The sequence below is a fragment of the Hypanus sabinus genome, chromosome 2 (genome assembly GCF_030144855.1).
Source record: "Hypanus sabinus isolate sHypSab1 chromosome 2, sHypSab1.hap1, whole genome shotgun sequence".
In the NCBI taxonomy this organism is placed as follows: Eukaryota; Metazoa; Chordata; class Chondrichthyes; order Myliobatiformes; family Dasyatidae; genus Hypanus; species Hypanus sabinus.
Genome location: NC_082707.1, coordinates 210,576,311 through 210,600,332, shown reverse-complemented (window position 1 = coordinate 210,600,332; position 24,022 = coordinate 210,576,311). Strand labels below are relative to the sequence as shown.

General features: G+C 43.4%; 1 protein-coding gene across 3 annotated transcripts in view; it reads right to left on the bottom strand.

Annotated features, from left to right (window-relative positions):
- The window catches only part of LOC132390384 (heme transporter FLVCR2-like), a 264,051-nt gene that overhangs the window by 190,404 nt on the left and 49,625 nt on the right, over positions 1-24,022 (bottom strand). For all 3 annotated transcript variants that reach the window (XM_059963006.1, XM_059963011.1, XM_059963001.1), the window contains exon 2: positions 4,035-4,176. In XM_059963006.1, the coding sequence (XP_059818989.1) occupies positions 4,035-4,176 (142 nt within the window). The remainder of the gene's footprint in view (positions 1-4,034; positions 4,177-24,022) is intronic.

Sequence of the window (24,022 nt, the reverse complement as noted above, 5' to 3'; positions counted from 1 at the left end):
CCAACCGCTCAACAGATGACTTCATTGCCATCACCCTCCACCTGGCTCTAACACACCTGGACAAAAAAGACACATGTTTGAATGTTGCTCATAGACTTCAATTCAGCATTCAACACAGTCATCCCTCAGAAACCAACTGGAAAGTTGAGACTAGGCCTGAACACCTCCCTCTGCAACTAGATCCTAGTCTTTCTGACTGGGAGACCTCAATTAGTCTGAATCGGGAGCAGCATCTCCAACACCATCACACTGAGCACTGGGGCCCCCCAGGGCTGCATGCTCAGTCCACTGCTGTTCACGCTGCTGACCCACAACTGTGCTGCAACACACAGCTCGAACCACATCATCAAGGTCACCGATGACACGACTGTGGTGGGTCTCATCAGCAAGAACGGCGAGTCAGCTTACAGAGAGGAGGTGCAGTGGCTAACAGACTGGTGCAGAGCCAACAACCTGTCTCTGAATGTGAACAAAACAAAAGAGATGGTTGTTGACTTCAGGAGATCACAGAGCGACCACTCCCTGCTGAACATTGACAGCTCCTCAGTAAAGATCATTAAGAGTACCAGATTTCTTGGTGTTCATTTGGTGGAGAATCTCACCTGGTCCCTCAACACTAGCTCCATAGCAAAGAAAGCCCAGCAGCATCTCTACTTTCTGCAAAGGCTGAGGAAAGTCCATCTCCCTCCCCCCATCCTCATCACATTCTACAGGGGTTGTATTGAGAGCATCCTGAGCAGCTGCATCGCTGCCTGGTTCGGAAATATCAGCATCTGGGATCGCAAGACCCTGCAGCGGATAGTGAGGTCAGCTGAGATCATCGGGGTCTCTCTCCCTGCCATCATAGACATTTACACTATATGCTGCATCTGCAAAGCAAACAGCATTATGAAGGACCCCACGCACCCCTCATACAAACTCTTCTCCCTCCTGCTGTCTAGGAAAAGGCACTCATGACCAGACTATGTAACAGCTATCAGACTCCTCAATACCCAGAGCCTGGACTGACACCTTGCTGCCCTATTGTCTTGTGTATTATTTATTGTAATGCCTGCACTGTTTTGTGCACTTTATGCAGTCCTGGGTAGGTCTGTAGTCTAGTGTAGTTTGTTTTTTGAATGTAGTAGTCTAGTTTTTGTACTGTCATGTAACACCATGGTCCTATAAAAACGTTGTCTCATTTTTACTATGTACTGTACCAGCAGTTATGGTCGAAATGACAATAAACGTGACTTGACTTGAAAAGTTGTTGATTTACAAACAGAGGCAATGTGAAATGAGACTCCTAGCAAGGAGAGGCTGATGATGGAGCAAAATTGCAGACAATAGGATGTGTTACAACAGGCAGGAAATTGGAAGCTTAAGTTGGGAACAGATGTTCTCAAGGAAAAGTATGGAAGAAATGTGGTAAATGTTCAAGGGATAGTTGTGTGGAGTTCTGCATAGGAACATACAAATGAGACAGGGAAGTTATGGTAGCATACTGGAACCGTGGTGTACAAAGGTAATAAATCTAGTCAAGAAAAGAAAAGTTTACAAAAGGTTCAGAGAGCTAGGTAATGTTAGAGATCTAGAAGATTATAAGGCTAACAGGGAGGAGCTTAAGAAGGAAATTAAGAGAGCCAGAAGGGGCCATGAAAAGGCCTTGGGAGGGGGGGGGGGGGGTGGGAAGATGCAAAGATGCAGGATTAAGGAAAACCCCAAGGCATTCTACAAGTATGTGAAGAGAAAGAGGATAAGATGTGTAAGAATAGGACCTATCAAGTGTGACAGTGGGGAAGTGCGTATGGAACCGATGGAAATAGGAGAGCTACTTAATGAATACTTCAGTATCCACTAAGGAAAAGGATCTTGGTGATTGTAGTGGTGACTTGCAGCAGGCTGAAAAGCTTGAGCATGTAGATGTTAAGAAAGAGGATGTGCTGGAACTTTTAGAAAGCATCAAGTTGGATAAGTCGCTGGGACCGGATGAGATGTACCCCAGGCTACTGTGGGAGGCGAGGGAGGAGATTGCTGAGCCTCTGGTGTTGATCTTTGCATCATCAATGGGGATGGGAGAGGTTCCGGAGGATTGTAGTGTTGCAGATGTTCTTCCTTTATTCAAGAAGGGGAATAGAGATAGCCCAGGAAACTATAGACCACTGAGTCTTACCTCAGTGGTTGGTGGTAACTTGATGGAGAAGATCCTGAGAGACAGGATTTATGAAGATTTGGAGAGGTATAATATGATTAGGAATAGTAAGCATGGCTTTGTCAAGGGCAGGTCGTGCCTTACGAGCCTGATTGAATCTTTTGAGGATGTGACTAAAAACATTGTTGAAGGAAGAGCAGTAGATGTAGTGTACGTGGATTTCAGCAAGGCATTTGATAAGGTACCCCATGCAAGGCTTATTGAGAAAGTAAGGAAGCATAGGATCCAAGGGGATATTGTTTTGTGGATCCAGAACTGGCTTGCTCACAAGGCAAAGAGTGGCTGTAGACGGGTCATATTCTGCATGGACTTTGGTGATCAGTGGAGTGCCTCAGGGATCTGTTCTGGGACCCTTACTCTTCATGATTTTTATAAATGACCTGGATGAGGAAGTGGAGGGATGGGTTAGTAAGTTTGCTAATGACACAAATGTTGGAGGTGTTGTGGATAGTGTGGAGGGATGTCAGAGGTTACAGTGGGACAATGATAGGATGCAAAACTAGGCTGAGAAGTGGCAGATGGAGTTCAACCCAGGTAAGTATGAAGTGGTTCATTTTGATAGGTCAAATATGTTGGCAGAATATAGTAGTAATGGTAAGATTCTTGGCAGTATGGAGGATCAGAGAGATCTTGGGGTCCGAGTCCACAGGACGCTCAAAGCAGCCGCACAGGTTAACTCTGTGGTTAAGAGGCTGTATGGTGTATTGGCCTTCATCAATCGTGGAATTAAATTTAGGAGCTGAGAGGTAATGTTGCAGCTATATAGGACCCTGCTCGGACTGCACTTGGAGTACTGTGCTCAGTTCCGGACGCCTGACTATAGGAAAGGTGTGGAAACCACAAAGGGTGCAGAGGAAATTTACAAGGATGTTACCTGGATTGGGGAGCATGCCTTTTGAGAATAAGTTGAGTGAACTTGGCCTTTTCTCCTTGGAGTGACAGAAGATGAAAGGTGAGCTGATAGAAATGGTTGCCACAAGAGGACACAGGTTTAAGGTGCTGGGGAGTAAGTGCAGAAGAGATGTCGGGGTAAGTTTTTTACTCAGTGATGAGTGCGTGGAATGGGTTGCCAGCAGTGGTGGTGGAGGTGGATACGATAGGGTCTTTTAAGAGACTTAGATAGGTACATGGAGCTATGGATAAGCCTAGTAATTTCTAAGGTAGGGACATGTTTGGCACAACATTGTGGGTCAAAGGGCCTGTATTGTGCTGTAGGGTTTCTATGTTCTATTTACAAAGACAAGTGTGTTTATATAAAAGTCCTGGAGGATCATTGGGGACCCAAGTCACCCCAACCACAACTGTTCCAGCTGCTACATCTGGGAAGCAGTACCGCAGCATAAAAACCAGGACCAACAGGCTTCCGGACAGCTGCTTTCACCAGGCCATCAGACTGTTGAATTCATGTGACACAACTGAATTTCTGTTATATCGTTGCTCATACTATTTATTAAAAATGACTATAAATGCACATTTAGACATTGATGTAACATAAAGATTTTTACTCCTCATGCATATGAAGGATGTAAGTAATAAAGTCAATTCAATTGGTTCACAAAATGTTTAGTTCATTTTGCAGCCTGATGGACTCTGATATATATGGCCTACTTCAGCTCCTATATCTTATGCTCTTATATAATTGGTACTAAACTGTTTAAAAGATTTTCATCTTCAGCACATACACAAAAATCATGCACCACAATGCTGTCTGAAAGAGGACACAGGAAGAAAAATCACTGTACAAGCAGACCTAGAATCAGCAGCCAAAATAAACAATGCTGTCTTGACCAGAAAAAATAATTCAAGCAACATGTCTGATTGCTTAAAGTAACAGGTTCCTTACCTAGTATGACGAGAACAAAGAGCAGAGTTGCCACTGCAGCAGTACCATAAAACATGACGTTGATATGGTAAGTTAATTTATCAAGGTCATCTACATTTGGCACCAGGATGGGAGGAACGAGAAATCCCACTGCAACCCCCAGCTGTGGAGAAAAGATGGGGAACTTATTGACAGAGAATTTCAACAGTTACATCACCAATACTTGTTAAACATGTAATCTAAGCCACTAGCATTGGGGACAATACTGCTATCCAATTCGCCTCATTTCCAGTTTTGTTCTTACTTTTCCACCATAGAACCATAGAACATTACAGCACAGAAATGGGCCTTTTGGCCCTTGGCTGTGCAGAACCATTTTTCTGCCTAGAACCACTGACCTGCACCTGGGCCATATCCCTCCAAACCCCTCTTATCCATATACCTGTCCAAGTTTTTCTTAAATGTCAAAAGTGAGCCTGCATTCACCACTTCATCTGGCAGCTCATTCCACACTCCCACCACTCTCTGCATGAAGAAGCCCTCCCAGTGTTCCCTTTAAACTTTTCCCCCTTAACCCATGACCTCTGGTTTTTTTTCCTCCCCTAGCCTCAATGGAAAAAAGCCTGCTTGCATTCACTTTATCTGTACCCATCATAATTTTATACACCTCTATCAAATCACCCCTCATTCTCCTACACTCCAGGGAATAAAGTCCTAACCTATTCAACCTTTCTCTGTAACTCAGTTTCTCAAGTCCCGGCAACATCCTTGTAAACCTTCTCTGCACTCTTTCAACCTTATTAATATCCTTCCTGTAATTAGGTGACCAAAACTGCACACAATACTCCAAAATCAATCTCATCAATGTCTTATACAACCTCACCATTACATTCCAACTCTTATTTTCAATACTTTGATTTATAAAGGCCAATGTACCAAAAGCTCTCTTTACGACCCTATTTACTTGTGATGCCACTTTTAGGGAATTGTGTATCTGTACTCCCAGATCCCTCTGTTCTACTGCACTCCTCAGTGTCCTACCATTTACCTTGTATGTTCTACCTTGGTTTGACCTTCCGAAGTGCAATACCTCGCACTTGTCCGCATTAAACTCCATCTGCCATTTTTCAGCCCATTCCTCTAGCTGGTCCAAATCCCTCTGCAAGCTTTGAAAACCTTCCTCAGTGTCCACTACACCTCCAATCTTTGTATCATCAGCAAATTTGCTGATCCAATTTGCTACCAGATGACAGAAAAATAAGACCATAAAACAAAGCAGAATTAGGTTATTCAGCTTGTCGAGTCTGCTCTGCCATTCCATCATGACTGATCTATTATCTCTCTCAAACCCATTCTTCTGCCTTCTTCCAGTAACCTTTAATGCCCTGACTAATCAAGAACTCATTGATCTCTGCATTAAAAACACTGAACGACTTGGCCTGCACAACTGTCAGTGGAAATAAATTTCACAGGTTCACTATACTTCCAGATAGGAAATTTCTCCTCATCTCTGTTCCAAATGCACATTCCTCTTAGTTGTGCAAGTCTGTGTCCTCTGGGCCTAGACTCAACCACTACAAGAAACATCAACCCTACATCCATTCTATACAGGCCTTTCAATGTTTGATATGTTTCAATGAGATCTCCCCCATTCTTCGAAACTCCTGTGAGAACAGGCAAAGGGTTATCAAATGCTCTTCAAACACCAATTCATTCATTCCAGGAGTCATTCTCATGAACCTTCTCTGGACCATCTCCAATGCCTGTACATATTTTCTTAGAAATGTACTTACCTAATGTACTTATCGAGGCCTTAAAACTGCTCACAACACTCTGTGCAGTCTGACCAATGCCTTATAAAACCTCAGCTTTATACCTTTGCTTTTATATTCTAGTCCTCTCAAAATGAGTAACATTACATTTGCCTTCCTTACCACTAACTCACCTTTAGGGAATCCTGCATAAGGACTCCAAAGTCTCACTGCACCTCTGATTTTTGAATTTAGAAAATTGTCTACACCTTTATTCCTTCTACCAAAGTGCACGGCCATTCCTTCCCCTTCTCTGTATTCCATCTGCCATTTCTTTACCCATTTTCATAATCTGTCCAAGCCCTTCTGCAAACTCCCTGCTTCCTCAACACAACTTGCACCTCCAGCTAACTTCATATCATCCACAAACTTATCCACAAAGCCATCAACTCCTTCATTCAAATCATCGACATATATTATGAAAAGCAGTCCCAACATCCACCCCTGCAGCACATCACTGGTCATCAGCAGCCAACTAGAAAAGGCCCCCTTTATTCCCACTCTTTGCCCCCTGTCAGTCAGCCAGCCAATCTTCCATCCCTGCTACTAACTTTCCTGTAATTTCATGATAGCCTGTTCAGCAGCTTCATGACCAACACCTTGTCAAAGACCTTCTGAAAATCCAAGTAAACCACACTCACCAACTCCCCTTTCTTGCCAGTTATTTCCTCAAATAATTCCAACCGATTTACCAGGCAAGACTTCCCCTTAAGGAAACCATGCTGACCTTGGTCTATTTTATCATGTGCTTCCAAGTACCCTGAAATCATACCCTTAACAATCAACTCTGACACCTTCTCAACAACTGAAGTCAGGCTAACTGACTTATCATTTCCTTTCTTCTGCCTTCCAATCTTTTTAAAAAGTGGCCTGACATTTACAATTTTCCAGTCCTCTGGAACCATTCCCGAATCCAGTGATTCTTGCAATATCACTCCTAATACTTCTACAATTCTCTTCAACTATCTCTTTCAGAATGCTGGGGTATAATCCATTGGTCCAGGTTTTTCATCTACCTTCAGACCTTTCTGCTTCCCAAACACCCTCTTATTAGTAATAGCAACAACACTCACTTCTGCCCTGACACTCAAAATTCTGGCATACCAAAATTCTTCCATAGGGAAAGACTGACGCAAAATATTTATTCAGTTCATCCACTTTTCTTTGTCCCTCTCCAACTTAATTTTCCAGCCGTCCAATATCCACTCTTGTCTCTTTCATTCCTTTTACATCTAGAAAAGCATTTGTTATTCTCTTATATTATTGGCAGGCTTCCCCTCTGACACTCAACACAGCAGCTCCTCAGGGCTGTGTACTAAGTCCCCTCCTTTACTCCCTGTATACCAATGACTGTGTCGCCACCCGCAGCTCTAATCTGCTCAATTTGCCGACGGTACTGCATTGACTGGCCTCATCTCAAACAATAACAAACATGAGGAAATCTGCAGATGCTGGAAATTCAAGCAACACACACAAAATGAGTCCTTCAGGTGAGGTGACACTTCACCTGTGAGTCGGCTGGTGTGGTATACTGCGTCCGGTGCTCCCAGTGTGGCCTTTTATATATTGGTGAGACCCGACGCAGACTGGGAGACCGTTTCGCTGAACACCTACACTCTGTCGGCCAGAGAAAGCAGGATCTCCCAATGGCCACACATTTTACTTCCACATCCCATTCCCATTCTGAAATGTCTATCCATGGCCTCCTCTATTGTCAAGATGAAGTCACACTCAGGTGGGAGGAACAACACCTTATATCGACTGGGTAGCCTCCAACCTGACGACATGAACATTGACTTCTCTAACTTCCGTTAATGCCCCTCCTCCCCTTACCCCATCCCTGATATATTTAGTTTTTCTCCCCCCTCCTTTTTTCTCTCTTTCTGCCCATCACTGTCTGTTCTCCATCTCCCTCTGGTGCTCCCCTCCCCCTTTCTTTCTCCCTGGGCCTCCTATCCCATGATCCTTTCCCTTCTCCAGCTCTATATCCCTTTTGCCAATCACCTTTCTGGCTCTCAGCTTCACCCCACCCCCTCCAGTCTTCTATCATTTTGCATTTTCCCCTCCCCTTCCTACTTTCAAATCTCTTAGTATCTTTCCTTTCAGTTAGTCCCGATGAAGGGTCTTGGCCCAAGAGTCTCTTAAAAGACCCTATCATGTCCGCCTCCACCATCATCGCTGGCAGCCCATTCCACGCACTCACCACTCTGCGTTTTTAAAAAAAAACTTACCCGATATTTTCTCTGCACCTACTTCCAAGCATCTTAAAACTGTGCCCTCTCGTGTTAACCATTTCAGCCCTGGGAAAAAGCCTCAGACTATCCACAAGATGAATGCCTCTCATCATCTTATACACAAGTTCCTTGACACCCAGATCACCAAGGATCTCACGTGTGGTGAGAAAGGAACAACAGTGCCTTTTTCACCTCATACAGTTGAGGAAGTTTGGTATGGGCCCCCAAATCCTAATTACTTTCTACAGGGGCACAATTGAGAGCATCCTGACTGGCTGCATCATTGCCTGGTATGGAAACTGTACCTCCCTTAATCTCGGGATTCTGCAGAGAGCAGTGCAGACAGCCCAGCGCATTTGTAGTTGTGAACTTCCCATGATTCGGGACATTTACAAAGACAGGTGTGTAAAAAGGGCACGTAGGATCACTGGGGACCCGAGACCCCAACAACAATCTATTCCAGCTGCTACCATCCGAGAAACGGCACCCTAACATAAAAGCCAGGACCAACAGGCACTGGACAGCTTCTTCCGCCAGGCCAGCAGACCTATTAACTCATGCTGATTTGAGTGTATTTCTATGTTACATTGACTATTCTATTTTTATAAATTACCATGCTGTACATTACACATTTAGACGAAGATGAAATGTAAATAATTGTACTCATGTATGAAGGGTGCAAGAAGTAAAGTCAATTCATTCAAATTCATTCATATTTCATCTTTTCTCTCTTTATGGCTTTTTTTTAGTTGCCTGTCAGTTTCTCAAAGCTTCCCAGTCCTCTAAATTCCAACTAATTTTTGCTATATTGTATTCCCTCTCCTTTGCCTTGACTTCCCTTGTAAGCCACAGTTACCTCATCTTCCCTTTAGATACATCTTTGGGATATATCTATCTTCCAAATTGCCCTCAGAAACTCCAGCCATTGCTATTCTGCCATCATGCTGAAACACTGACCCATTCCAATCAATTTTACCCAGGTCCTCTCTCATGTCTCTAATTCCCCTTAAGTCAAGTCAAGTTACTTTTTATTATCATTTTGACCATAACTGCTGGTACAGTACACAATAAAAATGAGATGTTTTTCAGGACCATGGTGCTACAAAACAATACAAAAACTAGACTGAATTACGTAAAAACAACACAGAAAAATACAAGACTATAGACCTACCCAGGACTGCATAAAGTGCACAAAATAGTGCAGGCATTACAATAAATAATAAACAAGACAATTGGCACAGTAGAGGGCAGTAAGTTGGTGTCAATCCAGACTCAGGGTATTGAGGAGTCTGATGGCTTGGGGAAAGAAACTGACACTAATCCACTGTAATACTGCTACATCTGACTTCATCTTCATCTTCTCAACCTGCAGGGTAAATTTTATCATATTATGAACACTGCTTCCTAAGTGTACCTTTACCTGAAGCTCCCTAATCAAATTTGGTTCATTACATGACACCCAATCCAGAATTTTCTTTCTCCGAGTGAGCTCAAATGCAAGCTGCTATAAAAAGACATATCATAGGTATTCTACAAATTCCCACTTGGGATCCAGCACCAACTTGATTTTCCTAATCTACCTGCATATGAAAATGCCCCATTCTCCATTATTTTTGTAACATTGTGTTTTTTACATACCTTTTATATTTCCCATTGTAATTTGTATCCCACATCCTGGCTATTGTCCAGAGTTCTGGACAGTTAGGGAGCTTTTAACCATTGTAGGTTCTTAGCTCTATCCACAAGGATTCCACATCTTTCCAAGGATTTGATTTTTTTTTTAACCAATAGACTGTGTTTACCACCCTCTCTCCTTTCAATACAATGTTTATCCACAAGATATAGGAGCCAAAGTTCCGCCCTTTGAGTATACTCTGCCATTCAATCATGGCTGATCCAATTTTTCCAGTCATCCCCACTCCCCTGCATTCTCCCCATTCCCTTTATGCCCTGGACAATCAAGAACCAATCCATCTCTGCCTTAAATACACCCAATGACTTGGCCTCCATAGCTGCTCATGGCAACAAATTCCACAGATCTACCACCCTCTGACTAAAGTAATTTCTCCGCATCTCAGTTCTAAAAGGACGTCCTTCAATCCTGAAGTCATACCCTCTTGTCCTAGAATCCCCTACCATGGGAAATAACTTTGCCACATACAATCTGTTCAGGCCTTTTAACATTCGGAATGTTTCTATGAGATCCCCCCTCATTCTTCTGAACTCCAGTGAATACAGATGCCAGACGTTCCTCATATGGTAATCCTTTCATTCCTGGAATCATTCTTGTGAATCTTCTCTGAATCCTCTCCAATGTCAGTATATTCTTTCTAAAATAAAGAGCCCAAAACGGCACACAATACTCCAAGTGTGGTCTCACAAATGCCTTATAGAGCCCCATCATCACATCCCTGCTCTTATATTCTATACCTCTAGAAATGAATGCCATCATTGCATTCGCCTTCTTCACAACCAACTAAACTTGGAAGTTAACCTTTAGGGACAAGGTCTCCCAAGTCACTTTGCATCTCTGCATTTTGAATTCTCCTTATCTAAATAATTGCTTGCCCATTTATTTCTTCCACCAAAGTGCATGACTATACACTTCCGAACATTGTATTTCATTTGCCACTTCTTTGCCCATTCTGCTAAATTAAAGTCTGTTTGCAGGCTCGCTGTTTCCACAACACGACCTGCTTCTTCACCTATCTTTGTATATCAGCAAATTTAGCCACAAATCCATTAATCCCATAGTCCAAATCATTGACATAAATCACAAAAAGCAGCAGTCCCAATACCAGCCCCTGTGGAACTCCACTGGTATCCAACAGCCAGCCAGAATAGGATTCCTTAATTTCCACTCTCTGTTTTCTGCCAATCAGCCAATGCTACTCCACACTAGTAACTTCCCTGCAATTCCATGGGATTTTATCTTACTAAGCAGCCTCATGTGCAGCACCTTCTCAAAGCCAAGTACACTAAATCTACTGCATCTCCTTTGTCTACCCTGCTTGTAATTTCCTCCGAGAATTGCAGTAGGTTTGTCGGGCAGGATTTTCCTTTCAGGAAACCATGCTGGCTTTGGCCTATCTTGTCACATGCCTCCAGGCACTCCATAATCTAAACCCTAACAATTGATTCCAATAACTTCTCAACCACTGATGTCAGGCTAACAGGTTATAGTTTCCTTTCTGCTGTCTCGCACCCTTCTTAAATAGCAGAGTAAGATTTGCAATTTTCCAGTTATCTGGTACAATGCCAGAGTCGATTTAATTCTTGAAAGATCATTGTTAATGCCTCTGCAATCTCTCCAGCTCCTTCCTTCAGAACCTAAGGATACATTCCAATGGGTCCAGGAAATTTATCCACCCTCAGACCATTAAGTTTCCTGAGCACCTTCTCAGTCATAATTTTCACTGCAAACTTCACTTCCCTGATACTCTTGAATGTCTGGTAAACTGCAGATGTCTTCCACTGTGAAGAATGATGCAAAATATGCATTCAGTTCCTCTGCCATCTCTCATTACAATATCTACAGCATCATTTTGTATTGATCCTATACCTACTCTTTTTTACCCTTTATATACAAAAAAAATCCTTGGATGTTAAACTCCCAGCTAGGATCATCTTTCAGCCATGATTCAGTGAGACTGACAACAGTAACTGCCAATCTCTAGTTGTGCTACAAGATCATCTACCTTATACTGTATACTGCATGCATTGAAATAAAACACTTTCAGTCTTGTATTCATCATTCTTTTTACTTTGCTTGAGAAAACGCGCACCAGTCCCACCACTCGTGAGACTGAGACAGCTCTCCCACCCCAAACCCCAGTTTGTGTGGATGCTAGGTAGTTTGCTATCCTGTTACAACTCAGTGCCAAGAAATAATAGACAGCACACTGCATAAGACTAAAGGAACTACATTTATGATTTTTACTTAACTAAAGGGTTAGTAAAGAAAAGAAAGAAAAACAAAAAAGACCCATTATAATTAAACAGTCAAAGTCGCACAAGTTGGAGCTCATCTTGAACTTCTCTGTCACTCACGCGCTGGGCCCTCAGTCTGTGTGAAAGCACACATCACCTTCTGAACGTTGCTTGCAATTCATCTCGCACAAACAGGTCTCTCACCGGATTGTATGCTACGACCGGTTCTCCGCAATGTCTTCCCTCTCTATCTCCTCTCAAACAAAAGACTCAATACCAACCTGAGTGTCCCTCACCAAAAAAAAACCTGACCCCCAGTTAGAAACACAGAAACATAGAAAACCTACATCGCAATACAGGCCCTTCGGCCCACAATGCTGTGCTGAACATGTCCCTACCTTAGAAATTACTAGGCTTACTCATAGCCCTCCATTTTTCTAAGCTCCACGTACTTATCCAAAATTCTCTTAAAAGACCCTATCGTATCCACCTCCACCACCGTTGCCGGCAGCCCATTCCACACACTCACCACTCTCGGAATTAAAAGCTTACCCCTGACATCTCTTCAGTACCCACTCCCCAGCACCTTAAACCTGTGCTGCCTCGCACCCTTCTTAAATAGCAGAGTAAGATTTGCAATTTTCCAGTCATCTGGTACAATGCCAGAATTGATTGATTCTTGAAATATCATAAGTAATGCCTCCACAATCTCTCCAGCTACTTCCTTCAGAACCCAAGGGTACATTCCATTGGGTCCAGGAGATTTATCTAGGGTTAAGAGGGTAAACAGCAATAAGGTCATAGAAACATAGAAAACCTACAGCATAATACAGACACATCAGCCCATAAAGCTGTGCCGAACATGTCCTTACCTGAGAAATTACCTAGGGTTACCCATAGCCCTCTATTTTTCTGAGCTACATATACCTGCACAGAAGTCTCTTAAAAGACCCTATCGTATCCGCCTCCACCACCGTCGCTGGCAGCCCATTCCACTCACTCACCACCCTGTGTAAAAAACTTACCCGATATTTTCTCTGCACCTACTTCCAAGCATCTTAAAACTGTGCACTCTCGTGTTAACCATTTCAGCCCTGGGAAAAAGCCTCTGACTATCCACACGATCAATGCCTCTCATCATCTTATACACCTCTATCAGGTCACCTCTCATCCTCTGTTGCTCCAAGGAGAAAAGGCCGAATTTGCTCAACCTGTTTTCATAACATATGCTCCCCAATCCAGGCAACATCTTTGTAAATCTCCTCTGCACCCTTTCTATAGTTACCAATTCCTTCCTGTAGTGAGGTGACCAGAACTGAGCACAATACTACAAGTGGGATCTGACCAGGGTCCATATAGCTGGAACATTAGCTCTCAGCTCTTAAACTCAATCCCACGATTGATGAAGGCCAATGCACTGTATGCTTTCTTAACCACAGAATCAACCTGCGCAGCAGATTTGAGTGTCCTATGGACTTGGACCCCAAGATCCCTCTGATCCTCCACACTGTCAAGAGTCTTACCATTAATATTATATTCCGCCATCATATTTGACCTACCCAAATGAACCACCTCACACTTACAGTATCTGGGTTGAACTCTATCTGCCTCTTCTCAGCCCAGTTTAACCTTTGTCCCACTGTAACATTTGACAGCCCTCCACACTATCCACAACACCCCCAAACTTTGAGTCATCAGCAAATTTACTAACCCAACCCTCCACTTCCTCATCCAGGTCACTTATAAAAATCATGAAGAGTAAGGGTCCCAGAACAGATCCCTGAGGCACGCCACTGGTCACCGAGTGAGCTGAGGCTTTTGTCTTTGGAGCGAAGGAGGATGAGAGGTAATTTGAAAGAGGTGTACAAGATGATAAGAGACATAGATAAAGTGGACAGGCAGCACCTTTCTTACCCCCCACAGGGTAGTAATGGCAAATGCTAGAGGGCATCAGTTTAAGAAGAGTGAAGGAAAGTTTAGGAGGTGATGTCAAAGGTAGTTTTTTATGAAAAGCACAGCAGTAAATGCCTGGAATGTACTGCTGGAGGCGATGGTAGAGGCTGATACAAAAGGGAAATTTAAGAGATTCAGATGGATGTACAAAAAATGGGAGGGTTATGGGCTATGTAGGAGGGAAGGGAAAGATTAAAGATAAAGTTGATTTATATTGGTTTGCACAACAACATGAGCTGAAGTGCCTGTACTGTTGTATGTTTTATGACAACCTTCTACACTATCCACAACAGTTCCAACCATTAATATTATCTGCAAATCTACTAGCCATTCTGAGGTACTACTATGGACATGGAGGAAACAAAGATGCCACAACAATCACTTTCCTCGCTCTACATAATAACTATGGGGTACATCCCAACCAGCTCCAATGATTTATCTATCCCAATGTATTTTTCACAAGCTCCAACACTGCCTCTTTCTTAACTTTGCCGTGCTCCAGTGCATTAGCCTAGTCTACACTTATTTCACATTCATCAATGTCCATCTCCCTGGTGAACCCTGAAGCAAAGTATTTATTAAGAACCTCCCCTTTCTCCTTTACTTCCTGGCATGTTTATCTCCTTTATCCCCGAAGCATCCTACCCTCACTCAAGTCGTCCTCCAGAAGAACGCCTTAGTATTTTTATCTTAAACCTACTTAAGGGCAAATGGTTCCTTCAGGATATGGAAGAAGCAAGAGGAAGAGATGGGTTTGGAAGAGAGTGTAAATTTGAGGGAAGAAAGGCAAAACCAAGTTGTGGGAGGGAAGGAAAATGAGTCACAATAGAAATCAAAAAGGCACAAAGGCTCCCTTCAGAGAATGTTGAAGAAACCCCAGAAGACAAACAGTGAGACATTCATCAGTGAGAGTCCTGATGAAGGGTCTTGGCCCAAAATGTTGACTATACTCTTTTCCATAACTGGCCTGGCCTGCTGAGTTCCCCAGCATTTTATGTGTGGTGCTTTGGATTTCCAGCATCTGCAGATTTTCTCTTCTTTGTGACTAGACATATATCATAATAGGTCATCCAGCTCCACAATAACTGGATACTTCTCTTCAGAGGCTACCAAGCTTACAAGTTCCCACATTATCTTCTTATCTCATCCACTGAAATAATATATTTTTTTGAGCTTGTATATCCCACCCATTTATCTATCTTCAGTTCCTTGAATTTGATTAACTATATTCACCAAGAAACCTCCAAAGTACTCATTTAACCTGCATACAAAGTAGCGGCATTTAGCAAGCAGAACTCATTTTGAAGGCTGAACGGCAGCTCCAACACCACCTCACACCCTCCCAGATTAAATACCAGAGAATACTTGAATCTTCTTCCAAATTGTCACTGATCTCAGAGATTCAGCTCCAACCACTGCCCCACCCCATTGCCCCTCACCTCAATCCACCAACCACTTAATTCACTTGTTAACACAGGTAACTACATTTCAGTGAGACTTGCATCAGTGCCAGGAATACTATTGGAGAAAATTCTAATGGACAGGTTCATGAAATGTCATCTCCACAGCCGACACAATAGGGCCTATTAAGAAACTCCTGGATAGGTACATGGAGTTTAGAAAAGTAGAGGGCTATGGGTAATCCTAGGTAATTTTAAAGTGCATGTTCAACACAGCTTTGTGGGCTGAAGGGCCTGTATTGAGCAGTACGTTTCTATGTAAATCTGGTGCTGATCAGTGATAATTAGCATGGAGTTTACTCCCCAGGGGAAATCCTGACTTATTAACTTGACTGAGTTTTGTTTGAAGAGCTAACTAAGAAGATTGATGAAGACAAGGCAGTAAATGTTGGTATATGGTCATTAATAAGGCACTTGCAAAGTGGTGTCACATATAAACAGGGTGGGGAAGGTGTTTATCACACTGACCTTCAACAGTCAGGGCACTGAGTAGAGGAGTTGGAACTACAGTTGCACAAGACAATGACGAGGCTCTACCTGGAGTACAGTGCACAGTTTTGGTCACCCTAATGGGAAAAAAGTTACTAAACAGGAAAGAATGCAAACATATGAGAATATTGACAGGATATAAAGGCCTGAATTAAGAAGGAGAGGTGGGCAGACTGCATGGGTCTTTTCTCTAGGAACCTAGGAAATCAAGGGGTGACCTTAGTGTAATTATAAGATAAAATACGATGTGATGGGAAGAGTTCATTTCATCATACAAGAGGTCCTTCAAGAGTCTGATAACAGTGGGATTGTCATGGTCCCGTCTGGCAATTCCCCACCTTGCTATTACCTCAGTAATTGGGCTTCAATCCCCTCATCTAATTTCCAATCATTCCCAGTTCCACTAATTACACACACCTGCCTTCCATCAGTAAATGCAGGATAAAAACCCTGGAATCACAACAAGGAGCTGTTGGTTTGTTGGCCGGCTCTTGTATGAGTAATCTTATTTCATGGTTCTTTAGGACTGGTAGTTCTAAGTTCTGCATTGTTTTCCTGGATTCTCTGCATGAACCAAGACTCTCCTAGATACCTACTCCATGCTTGTGACTGTGCTAATGCCTCTCAATGCCTGTGTCCAGCACTTGGGTTCCCCTTGCAACCATGTCCTTGCAACAGGGATAGAAGCTGTCTTTGAACCTGGTGGTACAGGCTTTCATGCATTTGATTCTTCTGTTCCATGGGAGAAGACAGAATGTCCAAGGTGTGTGGAATCATTGACTATGACTTTAGGCATACAGGAAGATGAAGCTTTCAACCCACTCAAGCTGGAAGGTATTGGCCTGAATGTATGGAGAATAAAAATTGTATTATTATACAATTGGGGTAAATACATGCATGATAGTGTAGTTGGCAGAAGGACTTGTTTCTGTGCTGTGTGACTCTTGACTTCACATGTATGTTTACATTATGGACTGTTATGGAGTGAATATGTGTGTGTATCTCCATAATATGATTATCACAGGACTGTTCCCTGCATGCCCATTCCATTTATACATGCCTTTATTTGAAATGGTGAAATTTTGTGATGGATGTAATTGACTTTCCTTTCCTCAGCTTTCAAGTCAGCATCTGGCATCAACAACAATGTGGTAAAATAGTTATAGTTGCAATAATTGGACCTATGAATTAATTCACAAAACTTTATCACAGTTTAGTTCCTCTGGATATAAACACAAAAGATATGCTGACATTGGAGAGGGTCCAGAGGGGTCTCAAGAGAATGACTCCAAGAATACGCATACATTGATGTGTTGAATGTTTGATGGCTCTGGCCAGCATTTTGAAGAATGAGGGGTGATCTCATCAAAACTTTTTGAATATTGAATAGTCAGGATTGTGGATGGTGACAGGATGTTTCTAAGAGTGAAGGGGTTTCAGAGCAGAGGGCACAGTATTACAATGCAAAGATGTCCCTTTAGAGCAGAAGTAAGGAGGAATTTCTTCAACCAGAGGGCTGTGAATCTGTGGAATTCTTCACTACAGCTAGCTGTGGAGACCAAGTCATTAGGTATTCTTAATGCAGAGGTTGATAGGTTCTTGTAAGTAAGGGTATCGAGGGTTACAGGAAAAAGGCAGGAAATTGGGAATGAGTAGCATAATAAATCATACAGGATCTAAAGGCTTATGGTTTTATTATTTTTTTCTTGTGTGCCATACTCTGCCAGAGCCTCGGTGACCACTTATTTTTTTCAAGTGGTTCTCTTGGAGGAAAGATTCTGTGAGTGCCCCCAAACGTCCTTCTCACAATGCATTTTTCTTTTACGAGGCTGTATTGCGAGCTTGATACTCAATCCGGCACAGATGGAAAGCATATCCGGGAGCGGCCCGACTAGATTTGAACTTGGGAACAATCGCTCCGGAGTCTGGTGCCAATGTCACTGCGCCACCAGCCGGTCTTTTAGAGGTGTATAAAATCAAAGGGCATAGATGGCAGAAATACACTTTTCCCCAGGGAAAGAGAACCAAAACCATAGGGCATGAAATTATAGGGGCAAAGACTTAAAGGGATCTGAGGAGCAATGCCCTCACAGAGGTTGCTCAAACATGGATTGAGCTACATGAGGAAGTTGTTGAAGTGATGACATTTAAAGACCCCTAGTTAAGTATTTGAAAAGGAAAGTGTAAAAGGATTCAGGCCAAATGGAACTAACTTAGGTGGACACATTGGTTGGCATGGATGAATTGGGGCTAAGGGCCTGGTTCTGCATTTCTAAGTCTCCATTTTAAGTGGTAGACAGGTCCAAAGCTTAAGGTACAAAGGATTCATAGCAAGCTAGCTAAGTGGCTCCAAAATGGGCTTGATAACAGGAGACACTGGGTGAATGTTAAAGGATTGTAAAAGAAAGTGTGCTGACATCAGAGAGGGTTCAGAGCAGTTTCACAAGGATGATGCTGGGAATGAAAGAGTTATCATTTGAGGAATGTTTGATTGCTCTGCGTCTGTACTTGCTGGAATTTAGAAGAATGGTGGGGGGGGGGGGATGTTTCCTATGGTGGGGGAGTTTAGGAGAGGGCACAGCCTCAGGATAGAGGGGTGTCCATTTAAAACAGATGTAGAGAAATTTCTTTAGCCAGAAGGTGGCAAATTTGTAGAATGTATTACCACAGGCAAATGTGGAGGCCACACTGTTGGAGATATTTAAGGCAGAACCTGATATGTCTAATGAAGAACCTGGAAACAAAGTTTATGGTGAGAAGGCTGGGGAGTGGGGCTGAGGAGGGGGAAGAAACATCAGCCAAGACTGAATGGTGGAGCAGACTTGATGGGCCAAATAGCCTAATTCTGCTCCGATGTCTTATGGTCCAATTGCTTTTGATTGGAAGTACGTGATCAGTGGAACTCCAAAGGATCGATACAGAGGCCCTTCTGAGACACACTAAAAAGTTGGATGTGATTGGAGGCATTCTAATTAGTAAGTTTGTTTATATATGACAGGCTGAACAAGGTTACAGCTGAACATAAACTAATGAAAATTTGGGAGGAACATTGGCAGATGGAATTTCACCCTGACAATAATATGATGATGCATTTTGGGAAGTCAAATAGTTGGGCTGTATGCAGTGCCTTGAAAATATACTCAGCCCCCAAAAATATTTTTACATTTTACAGAGCAGATTGGGAGGTAGATTTTGGAAAGGTACAAAAATAGCAGGGTTGTTATCATGGGTGACTTTAACTTCCCTAATATTGATTGGCATCTGATTAGTTCCAAGGGTTTAGACGGGGCAGAGTTTGTCAAGTGCGTCCAGGATGGATTCCTGTCAAAGTATGTTGACAGGCCGACAAGGGGGAATGCCATACTGGATCTAGTATTAGGTAATGAACTGGGTCAAGTCACAGATCTGTCAGTGAGTGAGCATCTGGGGGACAGTGATCACCGCTCCCTGGCCTTTAGCATTATCATGGAACAGGACAGAATCAGAGAGGACAGGAAAATTTTTAATTGGGGAAGGGCAAATTGAGGCTATAAGGCTAGGACTTGTGGGTGTGAATTGGGATGTTTTTGCATGGAAATATACTAAGGACGTGTGGTTGATGTTTAAGGATCTCTTGCAAGATGGTAGGGATAAATTTGTCCTGTTGAGGTAGATGAAGAATGGTAGGGTGAAGGAACCATGGGTGAGGTGAAGAATATAGAAAGGTGGAAGAAGGCAGCATATGTGAGGTTTAGGAAGCAAGGATCAGATGAGTCTATTGAGGAACATAGGATAGCAAGAAAAGAGCTTAAGAAGGGGCTGAGGAGAGCAAGAAGGGGTTGAGAAGGCCTTGGTTAGTTGGGTAAAGGAAAAACCTAAGGCATTCTTCGATTATGTGAAGAACAAAAGGTTGATGGGAGTGAAGATAGGACTGATTAAAGTTCAGGGTGGGAAGATGTGGCTGGAGGCTCTGGAAGTGAGCGAGGTCCTCAATGAATACTTCTCTTCAGTATTCACCACTGAGAGGGAACTTGATGACGGTGAGGACAATATGAGTGAGGTTGATGTTCTGGAGCATGTTGATATTAAGGGAGAGGAGGTGTTGGGAGTTGTTAAAATACATTAGGACAGATAAGTCCCTGGGGCCTGACGGAATATTCCCTAGGCTGCTCCATGAGGCGAGGGAAGAGATTGCTGAACCTCTGGTTAGGATCTTCATGTCCTTGATGTCCACAGGAATGATACCGGAGGATTTGAGAGGGGCAAATGTTGTCCCCTCGTTCAAAAAAGGTAGTAGGGATAGAACGGGTAATTATAGACCAGTGAGCCTTGCGTCTCTGGTGGGAAAGCTGTTGGAAAAGATTCTTGGAGATAGAATCTATGGGTATTTAGAGAATCATGGTCTGATCAGGGACAGTCAGCATTGCTTTGTGAAGGGCAGATTGTGCCTAACAAGCCTGATAAGAGTTCTTTGAGGAGGTGACCAGGCATATAGATGAGGGTAGTGCAGTGGATGTGATCTACATGGATTTTAGTAAGGCATTTGACAAGGTTCCACAGGGTAGGCTTATTCAGAAAGTCAGAAGGCATGGAATCCAGGGAAGTTTGGCCAGGTGGATTCAGAATTGGCTTGCCTGCAGAAAGCAGAGGTGGAGGGAGCACATTCGGATTGGAGGGTTGTGACTAGTGGTGTCCCACAAGAATCGGTTCTGGAACCTCTATTTTTCATGATTTTTATTAATAACCTAGATGTGGGGGTAGAAGGGTTGGCAAGTTTGCAGACGACAAAGGTTGGTGGTGTTATGGATAGTGCTGAGGACTGTCAAAGAGGCTCTAGCTGTCCACTCTGTCTATTCCTCTTAATATCTTGTACACCTCTATCATGTCACCTCTCATCCTCCTTCTCTCGAAAGAGTAAAGCCCTAGCTCCCTTAATCTCTGATCATAATCCATACTCTCTAAACCAGGCAGCATTCTGGTAAATCTCCTCTGTACCCTTTCCAATGCTTCCACATCCTTCCTATAGTGAGGTGACCAGAACTGGACACAGTACTCCAAGTGTGACCCAACCAGAGTTTTATAGAGCTGCATCATTACATCGCGACTCTTAAACTCTATCCCTCGACTTATGAAAGCCAGCACCCCATAAGCTTTCTTAACTACTTGTGAGGCAACTTTCAAGGATCTGTGGACATGTACCCCCAGATCCCTCTGCTCTTCTACACTACCAAGTATCCTGCCACTTACTTTGTACTCTGCCTTGGAGTTTGTCCTTCCAAAGTGTACCACCTCACACTTCCCCGGGTTGAACTCCATCTTCCACTTCTCAGCCCACTCCTGCATCCTATCAATGTCTCTCTGCAATCTTCAACAATCTGATATCCTAGCGGGCAGGTTTGATAGAGCTGTTGGGGAGGTTTTAAACTAGTTTGGCGGGGGGGGGGGGGGGTGGGAATCAATGCGAGGTCAGGGATTAAGGTAGAAGGACAAGGGCATGATGCTAAGAGTTCTGAGTTGAGGAAGGACAGGCAGGGGACAGAACATAATTGTAGCCGTTAAAGGGGTTGAAATGTGTCTATTTCAATGGTAGGGGTATTAGGAACAAGGAGGATGAACTTAGAGCATGGATTAGTACATGGAACTATGATGTAGTGGCCATTACTGAAACTAGGTTGGAGGAAGGGCAGGATTGGATGATGCAGGTACCAGGGGTCAGGTGTTTTAAAAGGAACAGGATGGGAGGTAGAAAAGGGGGGAGAGTGGCAATGCTGGTCAGGGATAGTAACACAGCTATAGAGAGGGAGGACACTGCAGAGGGAGTGTCCATGGAGTCAGTCTGGATGGAAGTCAGAAATAGGAAGGGATCAATCACTGTGCTGGGAGTAGTCTATAGGCCCCCCAAATAGCCCTCGGGACACCAAGGAGCAGATAAGCAGGCAGATTGTAGAATGGAGCAGGAAATACAGGGTAGTAGTTATGGGTGATTTCAACTTCCCTCATATTGACTGGCACCTCTTTAGTGCAAGGGGGGATAGATGGGGCTGAATTTGTCAGGTGTGTTCAAGAAGGATTCCTGACACAGTATGTGGACCAGCCAACACGAGGAGAGGTTATACTGGATTTGGTTCTGGGTAATAAACCTGGTCAGGTGACAGACCTCTTGGTGGAGGAGCATTTTGGTGAGAATGACCACAACTCCCTTAGCTTCAGCATAGCTATGGAAAGGGATAAGATCAGACAAAATGGTAAAGTGCTTAACTGGGGAAGGGCTAACTTTGCAGGGATGAGGCAGGAACTAGCGAGAGTAAATTGGAAACAGATGTTCAAAGGGGAAAGCACAGAATTAATGTGGGAGAAGTTTAGGGACCACTTGAGCTGGGTTCAGGATAGGTTTGTCCCACTAGGGCAAGGAAAAAATAGTAGGGAAAGGGAACCGAGGCTGATAAAACATGAGGCAACTTGTCAAGAGGAAAAAGGAAGCATATGTTAGATGTAAGAAGCAGGAAGTAGGAGGGGCTTATGAGAAATGTAGGGTAGCCAGGAAGGAGCTAAAGAAAGGACTTAAGAGAGCTCGAAGGGGGCATGAGAAGGCCATAGCATGTAGGATAAAGGAGAACCCCAAGGCGTTCTATGTGTATGTGAAGAATAGGAGGATGATGAGAACAAAGATGAGACTGCTAAAGGATAAAGAGGGCAACGTGTGCCTGGAGGCAGAGGAGGTTGGGGAGGTCCTAAATATTTTGCTTCAGTGTTCACAAGTGAAAAGGATCTCGATCAGGATGAAGTCAAATTAGAGTGGGCCTGTATGCTGGACAATGTGGACATTAAGGAAGAGGTGCTGGATCTTCTTAAAAACATTAAGATTGATAAAGCCCCAGGGCTGGATATGATGCACCCCAGGTTATGGGAATTGAGAAAAGAGGTCGCAGGAGCATTCGCTATGATCTTTCGATCTTCTTTGGCTGCAGGGAAGTGCTGGAGGACTGGAGAATGGCAAATGTAGTTCCCTTGTTTAAAAAAGGTAATGGGGAGAAACCTGGGAACTATAGATTGGTGAGTCTTATATAGGTGGTATGTAAACTACGAGAAAGGATTCTTAAGAATAGGATCTGAGCATTTGGAGAAGTACAGTCTACTCATGGATAATCAACGTGGCTTTGTGAAGGAAGATTGTGCCTCATGAGCCTGATTGAGCGTTTTGAAGAGGTAACAAAAGAAATTGAGGGTAGGGCAGTGGATGTGGTCTACATGGACTTTAGCAAAGCATTTGGCAAGGTCCCTCAGGAGACTCACCTGAAAAGTCATGAGGCATGGGATCAGTGGAACCTTGGCTGTTTGGATAAAAAATTGACTTAAAGGAAGAAAGCAGAGGGTAGTTGTGGAAGGAAAGTATTCTGCCTGGAGGTTGGTGACTAGTGGTGTGCCGCAGGGATCTGTCCTGGGACCCCTGCTATTTGTGATTTTTATAAATGACCTGGATGTGGAGATGGAAGGATGGGTGAGTAAGTTTGCGGATGACACAAAGATTGGAGGAGTTGTGGATGGAGCTTTAGGTGGTCGAAGGTTACAAGAGGATATAGATAGGTTGCAGAGTTGGGCAGAAAAATGGCAGATGGAGTTCAATCCAGACAAATGTGAGGTGATGCATTTTGGAAGGACAAACCAAAAGACTGAGTGCAGGAGTAATGGTCAGTTACTTAAGAGCATGGATGAATAAAGGGACCTTGGGGTTCAAATCCACACATCCCTCAAGGTCGCTGTACAGTTTGATAAGGTTTGATAGCCTTTGGGATGCTGGGCTTCATTAACAGGGGGATTGAGTTCAAGAGTAGAGAGTTCATATTGCAACTCTACAAATCTCTGGTGAGGCAGCACTTAGAGTATTGTGTTCAATTCTGGTCACCTCATTATAAGAAGGATGTGGAAGCTATAGAGAGGGTGCAGAAGAGATTTACCAGGATGTTGTCTGGTTTGGAGAACAAGTCATCTGAAGCAAGGTTAGCAGAGCTGGGACTTTTCTCTTTGGAGTGTAGAAGAATGAGAGGAGACTTGATAGAGGTCTACAAGATTATGAGAGGCATAGATAGGGTGGATAGTCAGTGCCTGTTTCCCAGGGCACCAATAGCAAACACCAGAGGGCATATGTACAAAAT